The 26,573-nt window shown below is 44.3% G+C and overlaps 1 protein-coding gene across 2 annotated transcripts in view; it reads right to left on the reverse strand.

Annotated features, from left to right (window-relative positions):
• Positions 1–8,451: 8,451 nt before the first annotated feature.
• SNAPC1 (small nuclear RNA activating complex polypeptide 1) overlaps positions 8,452–26,573 on the reverse strand; it is a 72,490-nt gene continuing 54,368 nt past the window's right edge. The window contains exon 8 of one of the 2 annotated variants that reach the window (XM_054199924.1): positions 8,452–8,789. In XM_054199924.1, coding sequence (XP_054055899.1) covers positions 8,581–8,789 — 209 coding nt within the window. In that variant the 3' untranslated portion in view covers positions 8,452–8,580. The remainder of the gene's footprint in view (positions 8,790–26,573) is intronic. The other variant, XM_054199922.1, reaches the window with a different exon arrangement.

Here is a 26,573-nt window from a genome sequence, read left to right on the forward strand (position 1 = left end):
TTGACTTGCATTAGAAAAAAAATAAAAGAACTGAGAAGTGCATTTAAAATGTGTGGGAAAGAAAAATCCATTTCTTTTCAAAAGCATTCACCAAAAAAGAGAGAGAAAAAAAAACAGTTTAGCAAATTCACTTCAAGTTCCATCCTCTAAAACCAACCACAAGATTTTCACACTGAATCGCCTGCTTAACTCAAAGTTGTTTTTTTTTTTTCCTCTTGGAAAATCAGGTAGCTAAATGGATCAATGTTAAGCCTCTCAGAAACCATCATAACCTTTACTACAATCTATATTCCCTTGTCTTGATAGGATCATTATTCCTGAGTAGCGTTCCCATTGAGAGGTGCAATTACTATATGGCTAAAAAAAGAAGACTATTAGCAGAAGTTCAAACACTACCACAATGCAGAGGTTTGTAATTTTAGCAAAGTGTCTTTCAATCTTCTTGATATTCAGGGTCCTAAAAAATTGCCATCAGATGTGCATTTCTTACAATGATTTCCCTTATTCAAGCTGCTGTAGAGCGTAGGCACAAAATTCCTTTTCTTCAGTCACTTTTTGTGTGGCCCTTGCAAAATTTTTCTACCAAACTCCTCCCTTGTAGGGAGGCTTGTAGATCACAGGTTGAAAACAGCGTCCCGGCACGTAATAACTGAACAGTATTCAAGTGAGTGCTTATTTCTGAAACACCAGATGAGGAAGAAATCCACAGCCTCAACTCTCTGCCTGGGAACGTACTGTCCCGTGTAGAGACACAAGAAGAGGAAATCAGCTCCCAGCTTCCAAAGATCAGAAGACATCTTTGTCACATCACTGTTTTAGAAAGATGAACTCCTTTTGCCACTGCCAAGAAAACTGTACCAAGAAGCTTTTTTAGCAGTTTGGGCAAGCTGCTGAATCCATCTGTCCACAACTGAAACTCTGAGCACTGTGCTGGGTCACCAGTTCAGACAGCCACACCACAGGTACCCAAAGGAACAATTACTGCCTTCCCTACTTCTCAGAAATTTTAATTAAAGACATTGATAATTTACTTTTATTTCCTGATCCCATACAGACAGCATCAGCCCCTCATACCCACCTGGCATGCCATGGATCATATCCATGGACAGGAGCTTTATTTGTGTGGACGCCTATGAAAAGCAACGTTACAGACCTACCATGAAGGGAAGGCCTAAACCAAGGCGTGAATCTAAGCTGATGCCCAGAACATGGAGGGTCTGTGCAAAAGGGAAAGCCATTTTGCTGTTCATGAAAGGAGGGTGTAAGGAAGGCTTAGAGGGGTAAGATGATTTAATATCTCTTTTTAAGCTACTGAAAACTATAATGAGCCTGATCCTCCTTTGGGACTAGAGCCCAATTAGCCCACATGTAAAAAAGCAGAGGGGAGATTAGAAATGTACTCCCCTGAAGGCAGGCAGCAGCAGCACTGGCCAAGAAATCCCCTATCCTGGTTCTGGGAACAATCTGGACTCTTCACTCCTCCTGTAGTTGACAGAATCATGTTTAACAAGATGCTAGGAAAGCTCTTCCATCCTCACAGTGAAGGATAACCAAACATTGCTACGATGAAACTGTATTTCCAGTTAAAATTGTCACAGTGACAAAACCAGTCTGTGCACTTAAAGCTGTTCAGTTGATTGGAGCCTCTTGCAGAAGCGTTATGAGGAAAGTTCACAGACAGCGCCCAAGGTTCACATCAACTGTGAGTGTCACTGCTGCCTAAGTCTCCCTAAGGTAAAACAAAACAGAAATACAGAACACCTTGGTACCTTTTTGGCCTACGTGTTATAAAAATGCTATTCACGTAGCTGAATTTAACACACGCACAAAAAAAAAAAAAAAAAAAAAAAAAAGAGAAGACAGAGGTACTTTCCAAGTGATTATGTGCTCTGTAATAATAGTTTTCAGCTGGTGATTCAGAAACCCCAGGGCATTCAAGGAAGATCTAATGGTTTATGCCAATAAATTACACACATCTCATTGGAAACATTCATGGGTTACAAATCAACAAGGCAATAAACCCACTGCTGCAGAGCATTGGTCCTGCAAGCCCCAAAAGCGTGAAGTGAAAACAAAGATGAGATCAGACAGACAGCGATGCACACTGCTGCACGGGGTTTAGCCTAGGCAGAGGAAGGCTGCAGACTTATTCCTCACTCCCAAATCATCTTGTCTTTGCGGGCAGCTCACTATTAGTGATGCTGCGCCAAATTAGTTGTAAAAATTGATACACAAATGACAGAAGTGGTTTTGATGAGAACATTTAGCCCCATGGTGTCTCCTCCTTTCTTCCCATTCCTTTGTTGCATGCTCTCCTTTTGTCAAAAATAAAGGCAACAATTACTGATTCTCATAGTTTCAGTGGGATGGGGAGAAAAGGAAAGGCATAGAAGAAAAAATGAATTATGCAAATGTGACATTAATCATTCAAAACTGTGGAGCCTTTTTCAAAAAGCCCAGGTCTCTCCACCATGTAGAGTATATGGTGATAAATTCAGGCAAAAAAATACTCATGGAAGACCAGCATCCAAATATTACGCTCAGAAGCTCCACCAGCAACATGACTGAGGAGCTGATGGAGACTTCCTATGCTGACTACTTCACACCTTTGGTTTTTCCTAGACTGTAAGACTTCCTGAACTCAGAATTGTGTCTGTTTCGTGTCCAGTGTGTCCACAAAACAGAGAATCTGTGACTGCACAGTTACATACTACCACCATCAAAATATTAATACAAAACTTGAGGGAATTTTCAGGATGGAGAAAATGGAAATACCTTTCTTAAATGTAATATTTGGCCTAGATATACTGGAGAGCCAGATTCTGCCTCGGCACTGGTGTTAAGTCCAGTGTCACTCCATTGAAGCCAGGCACATCCTTCAAATCAAAATAAGGTCCTTTGCGTTTAAAAAGCCACTTGTCACCATAGGCACAAAAAAATAACAGTTCTGTGCCTAGTGGTAGTACAAAAAGCAACAATGAATAACTTTAATTATTTATACTTCTCAAACTGATGGTTACAGAAAGAGCATAAAGAAAGTCACAGATCGTTGGAGTATTAGAAAAGTGGTGTTAGTAGTGGTAACCGTGCTCTTTCAAGGTAAAGGAGTGAGAAACATCTGTAATTACTGGATTAGGGGAATGAAAGAATAAACCTGCAGTCAGAAATTACAGCACATTCTGTAACTGAGCTGCTGTCATTCATCGGCTTGCATGAAGACAGAAGAGCCAAAAGGAAATCACAAGTTCAAAAAGCTGGAGAAACACCAATTTACACCGCCACTCGAACCCACCCACCTGTGCTGTCAAGCTGTTGCATAGAGCAGACCCAACAGACCGAGTCTCCACCCTGCCTGCAATCACGCTACCCAGTCTGCAGCAACTGAACAAGCCAGGGTCAATCAGAGCAATTACTTCCATGGAAATTAGCAGTGGGAGGGCATGTCTAGCTGTTTAACACAATGAAGATATTTTAGAAACAGTTTGAGGAGTCACTCAGTTACTGTTACTCCTATTTCCCCCCCCCACACTGCTTCCTTACAGAGCCTATGGAAATTGCTCTGCGTGGACCACCATTGAGCAGTGCAAGCAGTGCTGTTTGGGAACCACAGCCTTAAGCGGCAAGTGCAACGGATGATTATCCATTCCGCGTTATCCACCTTCGTGTGCGCACATGGCTAAGTCTGTAGCTCCCACCTCCTTTCGCTTCTGCTAAGTCAACCACCAGTCCAGCCAGACTTGCTGGGAGACTGAGGGGTCACTGGGAAAACCAGACCTAGTTTCAAATGATTTAAAAGCATTCAGAGGCACAGACCTGAGCAGGCAGTTGCCCCTACCAGCTTAGGGGCTGCTCCCTCAGCTACTCATTATCCTTCATTTAATTCAGCCTTGTTACAAACCAGGGTCTCTAATGTCTAGGGCAGGCATCAATGGCGACAACCACACTGTCCTGTATCTAGCCATCTAGCTCTATCCTACGAGCCTCTGTAGAAGCAACTGAGAGGAAAAGCAATTTAGAAAAGCGGCTTCATTTGGGCATTTCAAGAGCTCCTCTTCCCCCTGCCACCGGCTGGTCAACAAACCTAACACCCTGGCTGAACTACGTACTTTGACTAGGTGACATGAATAACCCCAGACTCATTTTCAATCTGCACCTTGCTGAGGACCATGGAGCTACTGGGTACTCAGCATCAGGGTTACAAAGATCAACCACGGCTGTATTTCTTTGGATAAGGACATTCCTGGGCTTTCCACGCTGTTGGAGGAAGCCAGTCTACTGCGCATGCCAGACAGGTAGTGTCATGCTCACCCACATTACTTGTTTCTAAACACGAAGCTAAGACTCTGCTAGCATATGATGGTGCCACATGCTGCATATGACAGGTCCCCAGAGCCTGGCCGGGCCCAAGGCTGCACTGACAAAGCAAGGTCAACATCCAGGCAGTGCTGCTAACATTCCTGCCTTTGTTGATTGTTATAGGTGTTGATTCTTTCCTTAAACCCTCAGCTACAGGAGATGAGTGGTTTATATAAGAACTGCATCTCCGTTTATTTAAGTGTGCTGCTAGCCCCAGAGGCTAGAGCAGTGGTTGTGCAGAACAGCTTGAGAACATAAACTGAAAGCAATCTCAAGGCTGATAAAACAGAAAGGAAAAATGGAAAAAAAAACGTTTCTTCAAGCCTCATGATGTTTAAGCTGATTTCACCTATCAGGAGCTAATGCTTAACATCACAACAAGTGTTCAAGGCAAGGCACAACTGGAATATTTTTGTATACAGCTCAGGAAACTACAATTTCTTTCCTGGTCTCAGGCCACATCATTATAAAAAGATTACAGTATAGAACAAAGAGGGTCCTTTTCTTTTTTGAGTCATCGCACTGAAGCACACGGTTAGATACAGCTTTTTACACAAGGGTTTGCCCAGCACTGTCACGTTTCTGTGAAGTTCATTTCATCCATGAACTTTTGAAGCAAAGGGCTCAGCAACATTATAAACACCATACAGAACAACACCATCACCACCTCTTGGTCCTGAAATTCACACCACAGGAAGGGACACCAAACCATCACAGCATCAGGTGGTCTCACACAATACCCCACTGACATCTGTCAGGTCTCCGTTCAAGGAAAGGGCCTCCTTCCTTGCATGGGGGGATGCTCCAAGGGGAAATTTCACCCACACACACACACTGCCCCACCACCTGCAAGATTACCAATGCTGTAAGAAGCCACTCCAGTTGATTCCATTAAGGCCAAAGGTGTGGTGTTTAATCTTTCCCTCACTCAGGAATTCTGCACATGACCTACATCAAAGCTCTACATCATTCCAGTCAGCTCAGGACTGCTTCATGCCACCACCACTTCCTTCTGCACATGCTTGGGCATAGCCAAGCAAGACTGATACATGTGAAGTTAACTCTGTGCTACCCTCCTATCGGTTATGTGTTTACCAGCTTCTCTATGAAGTTTGCACCCTGCTCTGAGCTGTCCCTTGCAGTGTCAAGTCCATCCTAAATACAGGCTGGCTGTGTCCAGCTGAGCTCCAGCCCCTGCCACGAATGGACTCCTGTGGCTGAATGCGAGGCAATCAGGGCAGCACATCCTTGCTCAAGAGATGGGCTCATCACTAAGGTCAATGAAGCAGTCAAGAATAGGATCCACAAAAGCCTCAAGTACCAAAAACCTTGTCCACTGTGTCCCAGTAATTAAGAGGCTTTGTCCTGGAGTCTCTTGAAAGGTTTTCAATTAATTCTTCATTTTCACAAAGATCTTTCCCTTATCTTGTTCCTTTCATAAGGACACAAACTGTGCAATTAAAATTAAATTAGGAACAAACCAGCCAGATGAATCCTAGAGCCATGAAGAATGAAACACCTATTTCATTCTGTCACTTGCCTCATTCTGAGGTCAGGCTCTACAAAAACAACAACAACAAAAAGACACTTTACAGTACATTTTCTGAATGTCAGCCTGGGCACCTACAAAGTACAAAGTAGACAGATTTGCTTATGTTTCTATACCAATTCTCTTTTTTATCGGTAGATAACTCAAAATTCAACTAGATCCAAGGACAAGAGAAACATCTCATGCACTGAACCCATACACACCTGCTCAAGCTACAGCCTTCCTTTACCAATGCTGTTGCAAATTGGGGTTTATCCTATTGCAGATGTAATATTCATGCCAGAGGGATCAAAATACATAATGCCTTCTCTCCTATTTAGAGTTATAAGGCTGATAGTCATAGCAGACAGAATCGCAGAATTGTAGGGGTTGGAAGGGACCTCTGGAGATCATCTAGTCCACCCCCCCTGCCAAAGCAAGTTCACCTAGAGCAGGCTGGACAGGATCGCATCCAGGTGGGTTTTGAATATCTCCAGAGAAGGAGATTCCACAACCTCTCTGGGCAGCCTGTTCCAGTGCCCTGTCACCCTCCAAGTAAAGAAGTTTTTCCTCACAAGCAACATAAGCTGTGCTCTGGCTTGTGTCCGTTGTCCCCTGTCCTGTTGGACAGACACGTTCTAATGTTCTTAATTCCAGATGTGGAAAAGCAAAAACATTTCCCCACTTTGAGAGCTTAGAAATGGGAAGAACAATCATTAATGGGTTCCATGTTAACAGTTGAGTCTTTAGAATCAGGATCTCCTTGTAACAAACACAGCTCACCAGAAGAAGTTGAAAAGAGGAAAAGGGAATGCTAACCAATAAGCTACACGTTACAAACACTCTCATCCTGCTTCTTTCTACCCAGCAAAGTCAGATTCCGTATTTGAAACAAACTCTTGCTTGTCAACACTCCTCTTGGGAGAGCTCCCTCAGCAGGCAACTGCCATGCTAGAACAGCCTTTCCTGGCTTCCCAGCCCAAGCTCAGGCTCCAGGTTCCTACATTTGCCATATGACATGCTATGTTAGCCCAGGGTTTAATCTATTCTCTCATGCTGCTGTCCTTTAAAAACATTAGCATTTCCTACACACATATTCCATATTGGCCTTACAAGTATAAAATGCTACGGTGAAATTTAAACTAAAGATAGAGACGATACTTTTAAATAACTCTTAGCTCCAACTTGCCAAGCTGATTTTGTTTGAATGGAAAAAGCAGGCTCCAACTTTAAGCTTCCATTGTAATTAATGATTACAACACATTCCTCTGCTGTATCAGATTTAGCACCTCATTAATGTGTGTGGTATTTTGCTTGTATGGCACAGCTGTAGTTAAAGTTGAATTAGTGTTTCCATTATAAACCCATGTTTTCAAAGGTTTATTGCTCACACACGTAAGATTCAGTCTGCAATGAAAATTGCCATCAAGTGTTTCAGCTCGGAAGCAATTTTTTGTCCTTCAAAATTTGGAAGGAACAAAACACAAAAAAAGCAAGCCACTCTGTTTATTAATAATTCACATTTTAAAAAGCATTGCAAATACGTGTTTACATGATAGCCTGTGACAGCTCCATAGAATGTCAACGCCCACACACTCCTGGGAGATGTGTCATCTTAAAATCTGAAATAAAAGCCACATTTTTACACCACTTGATGGGAGGCAAAGGGAAGGAAAGAAAGACTTAAAAATAATATTGATGAAGGAAACTTATTAAAAAAACCCACAGTCTTTGTTTAGAAACATTAAAGTCAAGGCATTCAATGGAGTGGGGGGTGGGTGGGAATAATTTCAAGTACCATTTGTACTTTCAATTTTTTGGTACCTGTCCCTGGACTAATGCATTTAGCAAGGAGCAGTCAGTCCCACTGACTTCCTGTCACATACGGTATCCAAGCCTTTGACTGTCTGTAAATCCTGGATTCTTAAGGTATGACCAAATCATGCCTTTTGCAACAGCAAAGTTGAACTCAGTGTACGAGGCAAAACGTACAACAGAAAAACCTCCAGGGGCTCCACACTTTGTGATTGTGCCCTTCTTTAAGACTGAAACAACTGAGAAGCAGAGCTTTTAATTGGGAGGCTTCTGAGGCCTCTTCTTGGCTGATTATTTCAATGATTATACACTTACGACATGCAAAATTACAAACAAATGTATGATGAAGTTACCAAATTCTCAGTTACCACCATTACCAGAATGGATACACTTTTGATGGCTAAAGAAACATTAAAGTGTTATTTTTGTAACACAGTAAAACTCCCAGTTATTTTGACTCCAGGACTCATGGGTTTACTCAAGACATAATGTTTCCAGACAAGAACAAGCGCATGAAAGGACGCATAGCAGCTACTACAAGAAAACCAGGACAGGCACATCCTTCGTCAGCAGAAAGGCAGTGTCATTACTCAGAATTGATCACATTTTTCTTTTCACTAGATTAACAAAACACTGCCACAACAGACAGAGAGTGGGGAGCGTGCTTTTTCCCCAGTGTTCCCTCCATTTTTCAAGAGATTACTCCAGACAACAAAGATAATGGGAGCATGGTAGCAATTGCATATCCATTTGATCAAGTTTTGGAGATTGCAACAGTCTATCCAAAACCCTGCTGCTTTCCCACACAGATAACCCAAGACACAGCAGATGGGTCTAACTCCGTCCTTCCAGCAATCAAAGCCTCAAGAAGACTCTGTACGTCAAAGGTGGTATAATACTGTGATACTTACCAAGGCTCTCATGAGCTCTGGACTTTGTAGTGTTTTCTTCTCCTGTGTTGTTCCAGGCATGGGAGCCTCTCTTTTCAAAGCAGAGCTTCTTGTTGATGAAGTGGAAGGGGACTGCAGGGAGGATGATGAAGACTCCAGACAGACAAATGCAGACAAAAACCCAAAGGCCTCAGGAGTAACTAGGAACCGCAAGTCAGAAAGAAAATATCAGAGCAAGTGGGAAAAACTGCCCAGAAAAAGATGTGTTTTAACCACATCTGCATCCATGGCTCTGCTTCCCCATCCTCTCCCCAGAAGAAATGACAATGAAATTCAACAGAACTTGGACTTGTGTTAAATGGCTACGATATCCACGTTGGGGCCGTCTACTGAGAACATCAACAACAGGGTGTATTTCACACCAAACCTGGTTCCAATTAAGGTCTTAATTTCTATCTCATGATGAACTCAAACACAGGAAAGACTCTAAGCGATTTTAATAAACTTTCATATCAATGCAGAATTCCACCATCTTCAAGGGAGACAATCTATATTGCAACAAGGACCCAGCCAAGAAAGGGCAGTTGGTCATAAACCATTTCTGCACAGCTTGCAGTAAATTCTCAGGGGAGACTGCAGGGAGGATTAGCTCGGGGGGGGGGGGCAAAAGGCCCCATCACCTCCTTTACTATTTGTGTATTTTCTCTAAAACGATCGTATTACACCATAATGGTACTCACTAGCTTCACTACATTCACTAAGAACCAGGTTAACGTATAGCCTATGATCTTTGTTCAACTGTAACTTTACCCTTAAATAAGAAGTATATTATTGCACTACATAATTACCATTCTTTGCTGCAAAAGACCAGCCTCCCGCTCAGGTAATTCAGTTTAGCTCCCTTGGTGTCAGGTCTGGCCACATGTAACAAGCACAGTGGTTCCGCACCACCTGACGATCTAGTCCTATACGTCAACATCCCCAAGTTAAACTGTAGAGAAACAGTCTTATTTCAATTTATCACATTCCGCCTGTACCGCTGGGCCTGCAACAAACCGCAGGCGCCAGCAAAAAGCTTTTAAAGCCATTTCACCTCTCTCACACATATCAAAATGCCAAAACAAGGGACAACCGCTACATAGATCATCTGATGTGGATGGCAAGGGCACACACGTCAAAAACTGTAAGTGCCATCTGAAAAAAAAATAAAATTGGCTTGTTATTCTGGTAATTACTTCACCAGGAAGGGGTGAAGTTCACTCGTTCAATTCAAGTCAAAGACCCCATAAAAATGAAACATCATCAGCATCAGTGGCACACTAGGGATGCCTGTGATTGCAAAGCTGCAGCTCACAGATGAGACAGCAGGAGGAAAGGATGTAAACAGAGCCAGCCCTGCCTGTGAAACATCCCACTGGGAGTTTACAAGACTTGACTCAGCGAAAGGCTTAGGCTAGAAGAGCTACACTGTCTCGAGTTACAGGCTTGATAGTGCACGCTAGGACTATGATCTAGGGGACTAAAAAATCCCAAATTAATACAAGCCAATGTGCCTCAATTGGAAACAAAAATCATCAATGCATAGCAGCAGCCCACATGCAAAAGAGACAAGCGTTTGGGGCTGAACCCAGAGAAATACAGGTTACGCAAACTCCAGAGGTGGCTCTGACCTTGCTCACTCCAGCCTAAGCAAGGAACAGAAACATGCACTGAATTACAGTAGCTTAAATGACAACAAAATCAAGTGTACATTTCCATTGTTCTCTTCTGCATGGGCACAGCCACTTGTCGGGCGACTACTTCTGTGTCCCCCTTGTGCCACACCAACACTAAGCAGTGTCCATGAAGAGAGTGGGTCTCCCTGTCAGCACTGAAATTTGGTGCCACAGCTTCCCTGGATAATTTGGCAGGCACGTACCAGCCTTATCTTCCCCTCACGCCTCAACCCACAGAGCAGGGCTTGGGATGCAAGAGTGGCTGAGTGATACATCTACTCTGGCTATTTTCAGATGCTGAAGTCACCATTAAGTGGCTGCTGGAGCCAAGTATAAATCAAAGGAGCTGAGTATAAATCAAAGCAGCCATAACCCCAGAATATACACGACAGCCTGTCTGGGTCCCCATCACTGACTCCTTTTCTTGAGCACAGCATATGCAGGAAGAAGGATTACGCTCTACCTTACGCTTGGGATCACCGCATCTCAGCACAAGTGTGTGTGTGTGTGTGCCCACAAGCTCACATGCATACGTGTGTACGTGAGAAGTTGGAGCAGGTGTGTAGCAAACTGACAATCAGCGTGTGACATAGAGGGGCAAGGACACCACTGCTGCTGTTTATTAAGACCTTTTATAAAATCTCAACTCTGAGCCCAAGGAGATGCCAGGGTTTCCCCTTCTCAGACAGGGCACAAGCAAGCCACCAGTATTTTTAAACACAAATTGTCCAATGCATGCTCCCATACGCTACACACCAGTTGCAGAAATCCTCAAAGTGCCTCTTTGTCCAACAGACCTGCATGGTACCTTTCCCAGAGGAAAAAGCAGACCCTTGACTAGACCAGGCATCCTGAAAGAAAGTTTGGAGACAAATCATCGGCTGCTATCCACTTGTCCTAAAGGATCTCAGACTGGCACAACAGCATTATTGCCCATCTATTCTTGTTTTCTGGTCAGTTACAGAGGAACAAGAAAGTAGTAGCGCAGTGGCATAGGACACGGCACAACCTTTCAGGTTTCCCCTGCTCCTTGGGACAGAGATGTAAAAGGCACCTCCTGTCAGAGCTCACAAAAGATCCAGCAGCACTTTCCAAGAAGCAAGCTTTCAAAGCTGAACACTAACAACTGTGTCCATAGAGAGGCACAGGTTTTGGGAGCACAGGTAAGAAGGGACTGCACAGACCCCTCCCAATACATCCTGAACAGCAAAGACTACCAGCCAGCTGCCAACAAGGGCTGAGATCCCTGCACCACCTTTCCCATCACTGTAGGCACCAAAGGGGAAAGGTGTCCCAGACAGACCACCACAGCTCTGGCAGGAACTGACACCTCCTGCACAGATGGCATCCACAGTAAACCAGAGTTCCTCTCCTAAAGAGGGCCTGCCCAACCGCGAGGAGGTGGCTGGGACTTCTGCAGCACACAGCAAAGGAGCTCATGCATCCTGTCCCACGGCTTTAAGCAGAAATTTCTTCTCCTCTCCCCCACATTATGAGTGCCAGATACTAGAGGTTTGTGCCACAGCGTCTCTGAGGGAGGGCTGTGATTTTGCACCTGAGCACTGTCTCACATACGTGGGTAGAAACGTTACAGTCTGTGCACCTGGCTCCAGCTGGAAGCTCATCCCTCTGCAATGGGAGGTATGCTGGCTCTCTGCTCCTCCATCATCAAGAGGAAAACATGCTGCACCTGCATACAGTCCTGACCACGTGGCCCAGCTCTCAACCCTCAGCTGAAGGGCTTTCTCTGCAGACTTGAAACTCTAGGCTAAGATTAGGCCTGGGAAATTATTGTAAAACTGATCTGGAGTAGACCTCTGTTCTGGCTTGTGGTGGGATGTCTGAGCCTGGGAGAGTGTAGGGGAGGAAAAGCAGCAGAAACGCACGTGTGTCGGTTGCATTACAGCACTGCGGGAGTGCATCAGAGTTTCTCACACAATTAAAATGCCCAGCCTTACAGCAACAGGTGACAAACTGTACCTGAGGGCAAGAAGAGGAGACATAGTGATGCATTCAACTGTTGGTTCAAACCATGAGCACCCAAGTCCAGGGAAGGAACTGGCCACTATGTGCTTTGGGACATGAACAGTCCATTCAGCCAGGATTCTCTCCCATTCGCTTACCCATTTTTAAGCTAAGAAATTAATGCCATAGATGCCTTTGTGCATTGCCACAGTGGGTCCACACATTCTGTTGCCCTCGGTGACAGCACAAGCCAAAAAACAGTGTTTGCCCTCCTGGCACACATTCCTTTGTGTACACTGCTTAAGAACAAACAAGAGGCGCAGTGTGAAGTCCCCCAAACTAGGAAAGAGGAGATCAGAGATGGAAGTGAGATCAACAGAAGACATCTGACAGAGGACATAGGGAGCACAAGGCATTTCACCATGCTGTTCTTGCTCCAGCCTCTCCCTCAAAGCTACCTCCACGCTACAAGATGACTTCAGGGGAAAGTCAGGGAAGAGCAGGAGGGAAGTACCGGCCACACCGTTACATGCATTGAATTTGGCTAGGTATTTGGCTTGTAGCAGATTTCACAGCAATTCTGCTAGCAGACTTTGCCCCTTCCAGACAGACAAGGACCAGGAGAATGAATGGAAGAAGTGCCACAATAGATTCAGTCGGCAAGTCTGCAATTAAGAAAACTTTAATCCATTCAGCTTTGCAAGGGTTAAATTTTGCATAAAATTCTATTCCAGACAATAGCTCTTTCATTCCATTTGATACCAAGCTTCCTGCAAAAGGAATGTTTACTGGTACTTTTTAATTACAAAAACCCCCATAAATTGTCTGTTTTACTGTCTGTGCTAATTACATTTCATTATATATTTGGAGTAAGCTATGATTTTCCTGCTGGTTCCCATGACATTTTTCATTATCAACCACTAATTGTCTAGCATGCACACTGCATTGTGAACCAAGTAGGCTGATGCGTGGGCAGAAGTTCTAGCGAAATCTGCAAGGCAGTAGAAGTGCACGTTATTATTATTACTATTACGATGTATTAGAAAGTTTCCACCTACTTGCATACCTACATATCCTCATCCCTATTAGCAGTGTCACAGCCCAGCAAAGCACAGGAGTCCATCTGTAACAAGCCTCGTGCTTAGCAAGGCTCAGCAACTACTAAAGGGAAGTTATGTGGGGTGAAACGACAACAGCAGCCCCACTGCCAGGACAAGTTCCCTGCTGGGCGCAATGGAAACACCAAGAAGGTTTCTCAGTCACTTCCTCTACCCAGTGCCCAAAGCATGTGGGTATCAGGATCTTGTCACTTCGCCCACTCACAAGCTGAGGCCAAGGTTACAAAGGAAAATAGTGCCACATGTGGATTCCTAAAGGAATAGGATAATTAATGGGATCTTTCTGAGAGAGCAAGACAGAAAAGAAAGAAGGGGTTTTCACGAGACACAGCTAACACTGTTTCCATTATAGCAAAACCTCTAACCAGTCCATATCTGTGCAAGCTCAGAAAGTGCCACAAAGGGTAAAGCAAATCCTTGCACACAGCATTTCATAAATTCAGACCAAGGGAAGCTGTAGGCGCTGACTCCTCATACCGCAAACTGCTAGAATAAGGAGCGCATGACCACTGCTCCCCAGATCATCATTATCAGCCTCGGACAGGTGGCAATTCTATTCGTGTGCACCACACACACAATACACAAACACTTCAGAAATAAATGTGTGTTTTCACAGGATTGCAGCTCTCTTCTGATATCTATTTCAAAGGAGTTAAGGCTCGACCCTTCCTAACAGCACTGTGAGGGAACAGTTGTATAACTCCTCGTCTTCTCCTCAAGGTGCTCCACAAATACATTATCAGAAATGCAATCAGACCTCATTCAGTGCCGCAGCAGAAGGGTGAAATTCCCACCCAAGGCAGGAGGACTTGCCCTGCATCAAGGCTCAGTTTCACACACTTTATTTTTATGTGCTGATTTACAAATAGTAAGAGCGAGGAAGTTCTCCAGCCCTTTTATATAAGGAATATGAAGGACTGAAAGTCGCTTTTGACCTGACTATACTTTTATTAACTTTGATTGCAAAATTTCACTAATCAAAAGGTGGAAGAATGGGCCTGTTCATAGCTGCTGCTGATGTATGTGCAGGTCACCTTTAAAGATCTAAGCTGCCCTTATGGCCTATGACATAGGCACGCAATTTCAAAGGTCTCGGAGACAGTACAGCAACTTCATCTCCCCTTCTTCTACAACCCACATAACCACAGCACCCAAACACCTTGCAGGCTTCAATGTGTGTATCCCCCCAGCAACTCTGTGAAGCAAGGAAACGCTAACACATCTGCTCCACAGAAGGGGAGCCACGGCAAAGACACAACCCAAAATGGTGGAAGCTAGACCCAAAAGAACAATCAAGAAAAGTCCCATCCACCTACGCAGGCACTTCAGTGTCTGGAAATACCTCACTTTTCACCCCAAGGCTCCGGCTCACAAATAGAACATGTACAGCACCTGCCTAGAGATGACACCTCAGCAATGGCCACAGGCCTCCAAGCATCTCCTCAGTCACCTCGGGTCACCTGAAAGCCACAAGACTCGCATTTCTTCCCCCAAAGCCAGATTCTTCTTAGTGACACAATCCAGTAGAGGTGGCCGACACCTCCTGGCAACACCAAGTTCAAGGGAAGGCACATCAGGCGCAACTGGGGACACGGAGGCAGTGGCATCAAGAAAGGGCACTCACCTAAGAAATGGAAGGCGTAAGATAAATTCTCCGTCAAACCCACAAATACAGATGAAACAAGGAAACAGAAGTGTACCCTAACAGACAGGGGAGCATTCACGCTGTAAAACGGAGGTGACTCAAGTAATGACCTAGGCCTCTAAAGGGTGATTCAGACTAATTATCAATCTTAGTAATAATCTTAGAAAAGGCTCCAATTCAGCACGGTATTTAAAATTCATTGAAGTTAACAGGGTCAGGGAGACTGAGAATTTGAGCAGCACAGCACTTGAACTGGCATTCACGAACTGAAAGCTGGTCCCCTTCGTGTCAGGGCTGAAGACGTTTAACTCAGACAGCACGATGAAACTTGTGGTACCCATCCAGGCCTTGGTCCTCCTGTACCACCACCAGTCCCTGCCAGAATTGTTCTCAAGAGTAGGGCCAACAGCTGAGATAATCAAAGTGAAAACTGCAGCATTCACAACTGTGTCTCAGTCCTTCTCCAGACCAGTGAAGAAAAATCAGAACCACACAGAAAATTACTTTCCTAGTCCACAGTCTATGAGAAACCCTTACACACAAGTCTTTGCTCTGTCATTTCTTCTCTATCTCAATGTTCACCCTCATCTCTGACCTATGCTCAAATTCTCAGTTTTGCACATTGGAACTATTTTCCATTGTAAAAACAGCCATCACACAAAGCAGTGAGGGAACTAACTTGGTGGTCAAAGCTTTCACCTAAGATGTAGGAAAGCAAGAAAAAGTCTGTAGTGATAACTACCTATATAATCTGTATTAGATCAAATGAGAGAAAGAAGCTAGTCCCTAAAAGCCAATCTCCTGCTGCTTAGGGCTCTTGTGTTAGAGATGAGACCTTCAATCAAATGCAAGTCTGAATCAAACAGGACAGAGATTTGAACTTGCCCCTTCCACATGTCCTTTGACTGTCTCACCTCCAGAAAATCTACCACACCAGCAAGGGACATCTGGTTTGTCTCACCATCACCACACTTGGCTCAGAAAGGAATTCCATCCTGAGTAAGGACACAACTTGGGTCTAGGAAGGTTTTTTCAAGATGATGTATTTTTCAGAAAAAGTTGTAATTCAAACAGAATTTAATTGTCCAATAAGAGCACGTTTTCTCAGCAGATTCTCAGCCTGCTCTTACTGTAGTAGGTTTGTCTTTGACCATGTCCCAGGCTTGTTTTCAGTCACAGTACAACACAGAGTTCATAATCGGATACATTTTGTCATAGCTGACACCACCACTACTTTATGGGTAGAAAGGGAAGACTAGAGCCGTCAGTCTGCCACCTTTCTGGAACACTGAAGTCACACTTTTTTTTTTTCCTTTTCCTTAAAGACAACTTCTTTGTTGCCATGGTATCACTAATGCAGTATTTTGAGACAGGGAAAGAAGATAACCATGCATCATCACAATGACACATCTATCAACTGCCGTCCTCTCAAAAGGGGTAAATAAGTAAGGATGCCAATGTAGACTTTTAAAGGCTCCTCCACCCTTTTTAATTTTTCCCTCTCACATACAAATTGCTGTCTACAAAGGTCATACCCTGGTTTTATGACAGAGAAGGTCAGAATTTGTCTCTCAGCAAGCAGTGTCTAGGTTTATTTTTTAATTCCTTTTCTTCTCCCCATGCTACATGACACCAGCTGAGGTGCACACTCACAAGAGAACAGAAGTACCTGCATGTTCAGAAAATGCCAGCCTGGCTCCCCATGTTAAACCACGCAATGACGGCTTTGTAATTCTTGCTTGTGCAATTTCTTCCTGAAATAACAAGGTATCTACTGCTAAGCACAACCCACATTTATCTCAACAGTAAGAGAAACAAAAAAGGGCACTCTGATGCTGTCTCCCATATACAACCTTCAACTCACCAGGTATGGTCTTGTTGGCCTTGTAGCATCTTTCCTATCACTTCCAGAATTACTTTAAAAAACCTTTACTAACTTAGCAAGTCAAGCCTTACACTAAGCACGATGGCATTTCCCTCCTTGACCGTGCATATGAGAACACCGCATCCCTTCCAAGATTTCCGAGAAAGCTCCGCACACCACTGGTACAACCCTGTTCTCTCAGTAAAGCCAGGGAACAGTCACGGTGAGAGATGCTCATGTCCCAACACGCTCCCTGACTTTGAGCCCAGATCAATGAACAGGCAACAACAGACACAATGACTTTCGGCACACCACCACTGCCTCAGTGGCGTTCACAGCAGTGACATGATGAGCTTTTCATGTCCCCGATGGTGCAAAAGGAGGAATAATGTAATGAAGTGAAAATTTATATAAGCTGAATTTATCAAGGCTTCTGCAACAGAGGAGGGAGCAGAGAGCAACAAGCAAAGCAGTGACAGAAGGTCAAACTGGAAGGATCCCTGGTATGGGTCAAGAATTCAACAGTGAGCACAGAGTCCTCCAGCAAACAAAAGTAAGTATTTCAGATTTGGGAGAGTGGGGAAGGGGGAGGAGATGGAGGAAAAAGGAGGATCTCAGTTGCTGTTTCTCTCTTATTTGGGGGGATAACAAAGAATAAGTTGCCTCTACTCAGAACTGAAGTGCTCTCATCTCTTCAAAGAGAAATCTAATTGGGATCTTTATGCTCTTATGTACTTATTTTTCTCATCCAAAAACCTTGTTCTTAGTTCCACCAATGTGACCCAAGGCAGAATGACTCACCACAGCAAAAGGCCGGACAGCAGCTTTTTTTTCAAAGACCTAAATACACCCTACTCCATCAATTGACCAAGGACGACGAAGCAGTAAACCCCTCGCTGAAGGCTGTGCGTTGCCTTGGCAACCTGTCTGATCTCCATTGCTCCAGGGACTGGAAATGTGCTGCCAACAGGAGATTTCAGCTAATCAAACCAAATCTCTTAATACCTAGATGATTTCCTGTGTGCGGAGAGCAGGCCATGTGCCTGCGGAAAGCAGGGCACCCCCGGAACCCAGCCCTGGCTCCTCCTTGACACATTATTTGTTGGGTCCTTGTAGGCCACGAACATCTCCTGAAGCTACCAAAGGAGAAGAGGGGGTGGTAAGAGGCCACAACAGGCTTGCTATCTACACAGCAGCTCCATACCTGGATTCAGCACATGCCTGGCAGGCTGCAGAGAGGACAGGCAGCAAGGAGACAAGCTGCCCAGTGAGAGCTGCCTGCAGGCAACAGGACCCCCACAAGGTCCATGCCTCAACTCCTGGCCTTTGAAAGAAAAATAAATTTTCCAATATTGGTTACATACACTCCTTACAGGCCTGGTGCTACATGTTCTGAGCCTTCTCAATCCACTCTGTCCCTTTTTCAGCTCCCATTAAACACATCCAGTTAACAGCAAAGTGCTGACCAAGAAGAAAAAATGGGTCAACCATGTATCTCTCGACCTTCCTAGACTGGGGACTGCTGTCAAACTGCAGCAGAGAACACCTGCTTTATCTACAACTTCTAATTGGCAATGCTGAAAGGGTACCTTTAGTAGCTATTTCAGCCCCAAAAGCACAACCAGTAATTGATTTTTATTTTTTTTTAAGTAGAAACAAGACCAACCTTTCTACAGCTCCACTGAAGGTTTCCGGCCCCTGCATTTAAGTCGAGCCACAAAGACAGATGATCAGTCTGCCATTTAGCACAACGAAGGGGCCACGAAAAGAGGCATGAACAGCAGACGGGAGAGGAATTTTCTACAGTCGCGCTGCTGACAGGACAAGAAATTCTATTTGGTGGTGATGAGATTCATGTCCCTGAAAAGCCATTTACCATCTAAGAACCCTCAGTGCTACACCACCTAAGATGGCCGTAAGTATGACCTTTCCAGGCAATTCCCAAAAGGAATTGGGGTGTTTGAACTGTAGACTCAACTCTGGTGTTCAGGCTATCCTTCACCTCCTGGGTCATTCTTTCCTGCATCTCAAAGGACACTAACACACCACTCTCTGAACCTAAAAGCCACAGGCCTACACTGAGTTTCATTCCACACACGTTGTTGGCTGCCAGAATAACACACAGTATTGCCACAATTGGTGCGAGGGACCCTTATGTGTTTTTTGTCCTGATATGGAGGATATCTGCACAGGATATACTGCCCCACCACACAGCTCCCTGGGACCCGGGCTAGCTATCAAGCTCAGGCTCCAGCTCTTGAGGAACAGGATGGAGGAATTGTTGGTATTTAGAAGGAAGCCCTGAAGCGGAAGAAGGCTGCTCATAAAGCAGGGTGTGGTTTCAAAGAAAGAGCATATTGTGGAAGATTTCTAGGCCTCTGATATCGACCAAGTGACCTACGCCCTGGGAAAATATGTTCTAACAATAACAAAAGCCATTAAAACAAATGCTTGGGTAAAAAAAAAATGTCAGTGGTTTCTAGAGTCATGTACTTAATACAGTGAAGAGCTTAGCAAGTACTGCCACCTTCTACCACGTCACCGTAAACATTTCTCTATCCATATTAGTATAACAAACCAGATAATTTGTTGCTAGGGCTGCACGGAGAAGGGTGTGAACTGAAGTCATAGCTCAGCTAAACAATAACAGATAATATCTGCGATAACAGACAGGCAATGAAGTCCCACAGGCATAAGGAGGGGGGAACCAGAGGTGGTTTTAACAGCCAGAAGAACAGCTGGCTCCCTATGTGTGCTTTCCCACCTTATACCCTCCTATATCCCACCTTCTTTCTATTCCAGGCACTCCTCAGTCTTGCTTAATCTCAGTTCAGACAAACTCAATCAAAGATGGACCCTGGGACTTATGCCCAAAATATCTGTCTCTACAGGGCACGGAAAATCAAAAGCACGTAAATAAAAAGCAGAGTTGTCACAGATCTAATGGGGAGCAGGAATGATTTCAGAGAAAACAAATGTTTATGATGTAAGACACGCTCCATAATTCCTTTGTAAAAGCAACGTGCAGGGCCAGATCCCAGCACTACAAAACCTGTGCGAAGGGCCCTCTCCAGATTAAAGCGACCACAACGCTGCCTCAGATGATTCATTTGCATTAACAAATTTCAAAGCCTCCACCTGGAGTTTCTTTCAAGCAAAAGCTGTGACATTAGACCATTCTCAGGGATAAATGGAGAGCCATGCCACTTCAGAGCCAGAAGAGTGAGAAGAGGGGAGGCAGACAGAGGCAACTGCTAGCCAAAACAGATACAACAGAGTAAAATAGATTCCACGTATTTCAAGGGCTTCTTCAGTTCTGATGCTCCAGTCCAGCCCACATGGGCAAACATCCCCACATACATTCTCCAAAACACTTGACATTAAGGACCACAAGAATAAAGTGCAGCATGTTCCTTGGATGTTTTCAGACACACTGAGCCAAGCTATGGAGTCTACTTACTACTGTATTTCGATCTCTTCAGCTGTTTTCTTCCACATCCATCCTGCTACATTTAGGTCCTTTTTTAAGCCTACCTCAGTCATAAACACCTGCAATTATCCATGGCTTCCCTTGCACAGCTATCAGATGTGCCCTCTGCTTAACAGGAATGCAAATACTCCACACTTGTGTTATTCATTATGGATCTAGAATTATGGTCTTACTACTGCTTTACAGTAAAATCTGAAATGACAGCAGGAAATAGCACAATGACAAAGTAGAAAACAGAAGAAAAGGCTAACTCCTATTTCATTACTTGCAATTTCCGAGACCTTTGTACTTCAAGAAAACCAAACAAGCAAATCCAAAGTAGCAAGCGTTGGTAACACAGAATTTGCTTTTCAAACTGTAACTATCACCAAACTAACAAACCAGGAAAGCAATCTTCACACCAAGAAATAGCCACAAAACATTCAAAACATGAGAGACTTACCTATTCACACTTACATAAAGCAGCAAGACAGGTCAAACCAGCAATGAAATTTCCCAAGAACACTTTTCTCACAAATAACACGTTTCAAAGCTTTCTTCCTAGGACAGGCTGCTAAATCCTCAGGATCCGCAGTGTTCATGTAGTCTGGGCAAAGCTGAAGAGAAGCACAGTCCTGAGTTTCAAAAACAGGAGTAGTGCTCGTGCTCTTGCTCTTTCCTCTGTATATACTTGTTGATTTAATGTCCCAAGGAAGAAGGAAGGCTGCTGGCTGGTAAACATGTGACAGCCACCAAAGGAATGCTAGCCAGAGAAACAAGAGATAAAGCAGCCTATGCCGCATCTGACAGGGTTTGTTTAAAAACTACTGCCTCACCTGTAGCTTTCCTCCTGCTCTCACCTTATGAGTGCTGGGTCTTTATTCAAGCAATTATCTTGCTGACAAATTTACCTTAAAAAAAAATATTGCCATTCATTTATCATGAAATTGTACGCAATTTTTCTCTTCTGTAGAGAGATACAATTTATTACTTGGCTTAAATTCACGTTCTGGTCATAAGTATTCTGGATCCACTTTAGAAATGTACCTTTTCCATCCTAGATTCCCACAGATTTGCAGTGAAAAAGTAAAGTAAGGATCACAGCGGGCATTCAGTCTAAAACAAAGTGCTTCCTCTCCAGGGAGCAGTACTCCCCAGGCCTCCACCAGTCATTACTCCTCTGAACGGCTCTGCCCAGCCAGGCCCTGCTCCAGGCTGGAAGAGCAAAGCTGCGCCAGCACCTCTGTGCTTGCTGACGGGGTTTGTACACACTGAGGTTAAAACTGTTCTTACAGCAAAAGGTGCAAGCGCAGCACCAATCTTAATGCCTACCTGCTCATATACTTACTACACACCCATGAATAGCTGGAGATTTCAACTTGGAGACTGTCTCTTATAAAGTCACATTTCGCTGAAGAAAAAGAAAAAAGAAAAAGTAAAGAATGGACTTCAACTCCTGTTTTTTTTCTTTTTTCTTTTTTCCTTTTTTTTTTTAACCTTGATGAAGAAGGCTCTGTGATACTTACCATGAGATCACATCCTGTTTTCACTATCTACACAACTGCTGCTTTGAATGTGCATTTTGGATGTAGATTTGATTCACAGTAGAAGAAAGGTTATTTTTCCCCAGCATTCAAGCAAATCCATCCCCATTGTCTCTGCCTGCGAAAGGTCTATCTGCAGTGAAACTGAAGCTCTTCACAGCAATTTATTAATGAGTGCAAAATGTTGTTTCCGGCTTCTAGAATATCTAGTGCTCCTCAAAAACAGTATGGAAAGGCTGTAAAATAAAATCGCATATCTGAACCAAGCTACTCACAATGCTTAAAACATGAGAGAGCATGGGAAAGATGGACAGAAAATTGGGGGAAGGAGGAGAGTACACTCCCCTCTCAGCAGGGCCTTGCAGACCTGGCTGCTCACAATCAAAAGGGCTTCTGGCCCCACTGCCTGCAGCAATTTGTAAATTGGCTCTAATCCACTATCAGCAGTATCTTGCCTCTCTAAGGTAAACTGCTCCCTGAGGGAATTTTCTGCAGGTGTTCCTAATACAACTCTCTTTCCCCCCCCAAAAAGGCATTTTGATGATCTTATTTATAAAAGCTGCTGCCTGGCAGACCCCTGAAGAGTAGTCCAGACTGGCATTTTCAAAATAAAAGCTACTTCGAAAGAGCTCAAGCTGGGGCGGGGGGAGAAGTCCTTATTGAGCAGACATCAAGCCCCTTGACTTACATGACTCTTGCCGCACAAGATTCCTCATGGATCAGGCAACCGAAGAGGGCATCTGGCTTCCTGGGCTGTGTGATGGCTGCAGGCAAAAGGCGCAAGATGGACAAAGCCCTGGTGAAAGGCCACTGCTGGGGACACATGCCTTTCAGCAGGGCTCTTTCCACACTCACAGCCTCCCCCCTGTCTCCGTGATGCCAGTATCAGGCATGGCTGAGCGATCACAGCGATTAGCCGTAGGAGGTCCCAGAGCAGGAGGCGGTGGCCATAGCACTGTGCTAAAAATATGCAAGGGTGCAGCAGAGCAACAAGGGAAACACAAAGTCTAGTTATGTCAGACCAGTCACTGAAGCCAACTGATTGAGCAAGTTTCATCCACTGCCCAGGAGACTTGCCTCGTCTGCTAAGCCAGTGGGACATTTCCCTGCTAATTTAGAAGCGAGCACCAATCCCTTGAAGATTTGCAGAGACGGGTTTACCAGGAAGGGGCCAGGGCAGTTCAGCACGCAGGTCTGTGGGTGCCTCATTCCCTGCACGTACACGTAGTCCCAATGCTGCACGACTGAAAATAAATGCCCAAGTAGCAGCTCCAGACGGGAGGCAGTGAAATGAGTTGCCAAAGAGAGAGGAAGGTCTCAGGTTCAACGCAGCTTACCCAGCACCCAGGAGAACCATTCTCCATCCGTGCCACTGCTACCGAGTTAGTGTTGCACCAGAGAAGTCACTTACTCCAAACTTCTTCCCATTCATTATTCTCCTATTCCCTTTACTTTTGAACTCTTCCCTTCATACCTTTCACTGTAGCCCCTAACATCTTTTCTGCGGTAATATGATGTTTATTCACTTTTATTCAAATTTCTCCAGAATTCATCAGGACTGCCATATTTATGAAGGAAAATGGAAGACCATTTAAGTCTTCCATTCTGACTCCCATGCGCTCAGCTGCTTTCCTTGCTCTCACACATTAAGTTCTTACTCTAAACTTTACTCTTGAATGCATCATTTATAAAGTTGCAATGGAAAAAGTAATCCAGAAATAATGCCACAATAATGTTAGGAGAATAAACTCTCGTCCTTGTCAACTTGACACTGCCCTTTTTCTGTTTTGTTTTGTTTTTTTTTTCAGAATCGTTGTTCTAAAAGAGCTAGAGCACAATTGGCAGAAATTCAAATACATTTTCAGATGTAGCCAGTTTTTATTATTATTTGTCAACCGTCAGCTAAACTGTAGAAATATTCCCTTTATGTCCCACTAAATGTCAAGCCGATATTTTTAAAACCTGGACAATGTATTTCACATAAACATTTACACCATGATTTAAAAGATCAAACATCCTTTCACCTGGGAGCCACGGCACGGCCGGTTCCCTCAGCAACGCGACATTCTTCCAGGTCAGCCGAGCAGCGAGTTCCCTTTCAGGCATCCGCTGCTGAGCTGGTGCCCGGCCAGCCACGCTCTATTTCAAAGCTCCACCAAAAGCCCTTTGCCAAGGCGCCTCTGAGAGAACCCCTCATAAATTGATTTCTAGTTCTTCTTTTTCAAGGTGCACCAGGCTTGCAGTTCTCAGAGACAGGGGAGAGGGTATTTCATCCGAGCTTTTTCCTTGATCTGAATTTGCCTTTTTAATTTAAAGGCACACAAAACCTTACTCAAAAGGAACACAAGAGAAGAGCAAGAACTGCGTGCAAGAGACAGGCCTGTGAGTCAAGAGCCCCCAAACTGGAAAAGCTTATGAAACAGACTTCAGGTCAGTGCCCTTCTCACTCCTCTTAGCAAGGTATGAATATAGGAGTGAAACATCTCTATCACATCTCGCCAAACTCGCCCAACGTCTGGCTGGTACTCCACTCCTCTGGGCTAACAGAGTACAGCAGCAGACTATACTGGAAGGAAGATGCCTGTGCTAGATAAGCGTGAAGTCAGAAATATTTACACAATACATTTTTACCTAAGTCACATTCACCTGCTGTTCGCTAACAGGTATAGATTACAAGATCCTGAACTAAAGAGGAGGAAACTGTCTTAGCAGAAGCAGTGTTTCACTTAAACATGTCTCTGGACTCCACGGCATTTCATCACAAAAATTTCTATGAAGTGGCACAGACCAAATGCATGGCCTTGTTTACCTGAACGCCATGCCTGAACACCACACCAAAGCTAACTGAAATGAGACTGTAAGCCATTGCACGCAAACAAAAAGGTTAGCTTCCCCTATAGTACAAAATATCAACAAAATCCACGTGCCCACTAGGCCTGTAGTAGAGAAATCTGACCTGGTTGCCAAAGTATGCGAAGAGAGAAATTGTGTCTGTTTATATTACTAAATCATCAGTAATTTGATCAAACAGTTTCCCTGTGGCTATTCCGTATGTGCTGCTTGATGGCCAGGCTCGCTACAATCCTGTGTACCTGCACACTTCACAGGTGGGTTTTCAGATCCAGTACTGACTTCTACCCCAAGCTTGGACTCCAGGGCTCACTTATTCCAGTGAAAAAGTTTCCCATTAATTTAATGGTATCTGAAGTGGATCTGAGTGGTCCCGTTCTCTGAAATTTGCAGAAGTTTCAGGGGAACCCCAGGCACTCTGGTGCCTGTTGCAACCTGTATTTCTTTTACTGTGACAGTGAAGGTGGGAGGAAGGAAAGCCTGGAGAAGCACTCAGTCTAGTGGGATGCCCAGCAAAGACAGGCTGGCAGGCACATCAGCCCCTGAAAACAAAGCAAGCAGGCAGGCCAACTCAAACTCCACAAGAGGTAGATTTCCAAAGACAAAGTCTATGTACACAAGGGTGTTTCAAGTCTATTTAGAGACCTGAAAAATCAATGGCAGGGATTTTCTTTTTCTAATTACAGGTGGGTGGATTTCTTTTTAAAAATAATATTCCATCATTGAAAGACAGCGTTGCCAGAAATACAACAAAACCATTACAATTGCAGATGAGATGAAGGGAGGCTGGAATTCCCGAGAAAAATGGCAGGTTTTGATCAGAAATCAACAAACAGATGATCAGTGTTCTGAGTTCACATACTACTTTGGAAACATCAAACTAGAGAGCTTGTAGGTCACACAAGTCCAGCTTGCAAGAAAGAATACAGAGAAGAGCAGATCTAGATCTCCAAAAATGCAAGCAGAAAGCCACAGGCAATGGCTCTGTCCGGGTAAGGAACCAAAACAAGAACGCAAATACCAAGTCAGCACATAGGCTAAAGCAATGTAGCTGGACAAACGAGACAGACAGACCTGGAATACAGGCAATAGCAACCACTCTACCATGGAAAGTGATATGAGAGGCAGAGAGGAAACCACCCACCCTAACAGCTATCTTGACAGGCACGAGGGAGACAGAACTAAATACCCCAGGAAGAAAAAAAAAAACCAAACCAAAAAAACAGCAAACAGCAACATGTGCAGTGATTGAAAACACTACCAAGTAAAAGGAAGATGCCTCCAGAGGGGCTTTAGCCAATTCAAACATTAACCATGTACAAACACTACAATCTAATCCCAGAGACACTGATAAGCAGCAGTATCAGGCTGAAGGAAAGGTGACCAGCTGCTCATGATACACAGTAAAACCATTGGAGATGCACGAGCAAATGCAGGCAGCCAATAAGGAGCCCGAAACACCAGGAATGTTATCACAAAACCTTCGCAGTACTTGACACGCACAAGCACTGTCATCTGTTCACGCTCAGGGCACGTGAATGACAGCCAGGGGAGCACACCACCACAAGCAGGGGAAAGGAGGACGCCAAGGCCGTGCTGACAACCCAGCCAGCTCCAGCTGCTCTGAAACAAAGATTTGTCTGAACGTAGATAGGAAGCGGGGGGGGGGGAATGAATACTTTAGCAATGGATATCAAAACAATGCTCCTTGAAAACTTTTAGTAACTCTGAAGAGAAATTCAAATGCCCAAGCCCCAGAACGCACAGGGAGTCCACACTTCAAACAGATCAACTATGCTTCCAGAGTCTGTGCA

Source organism: Rissa tridactyla, chromosome 4, assembly GCF_028500815.1.
Source record: "Rissa tridactyla isolate bRisTri1 chromosome 4, bRisTri1.patW.cur.20221130, whole genome shotgun sequence".
NCBI lineage: Eukaryota > Metazoa > Chordata > Aves > Charadriiformes > Laridae > Rissa > Rissa tridactyla.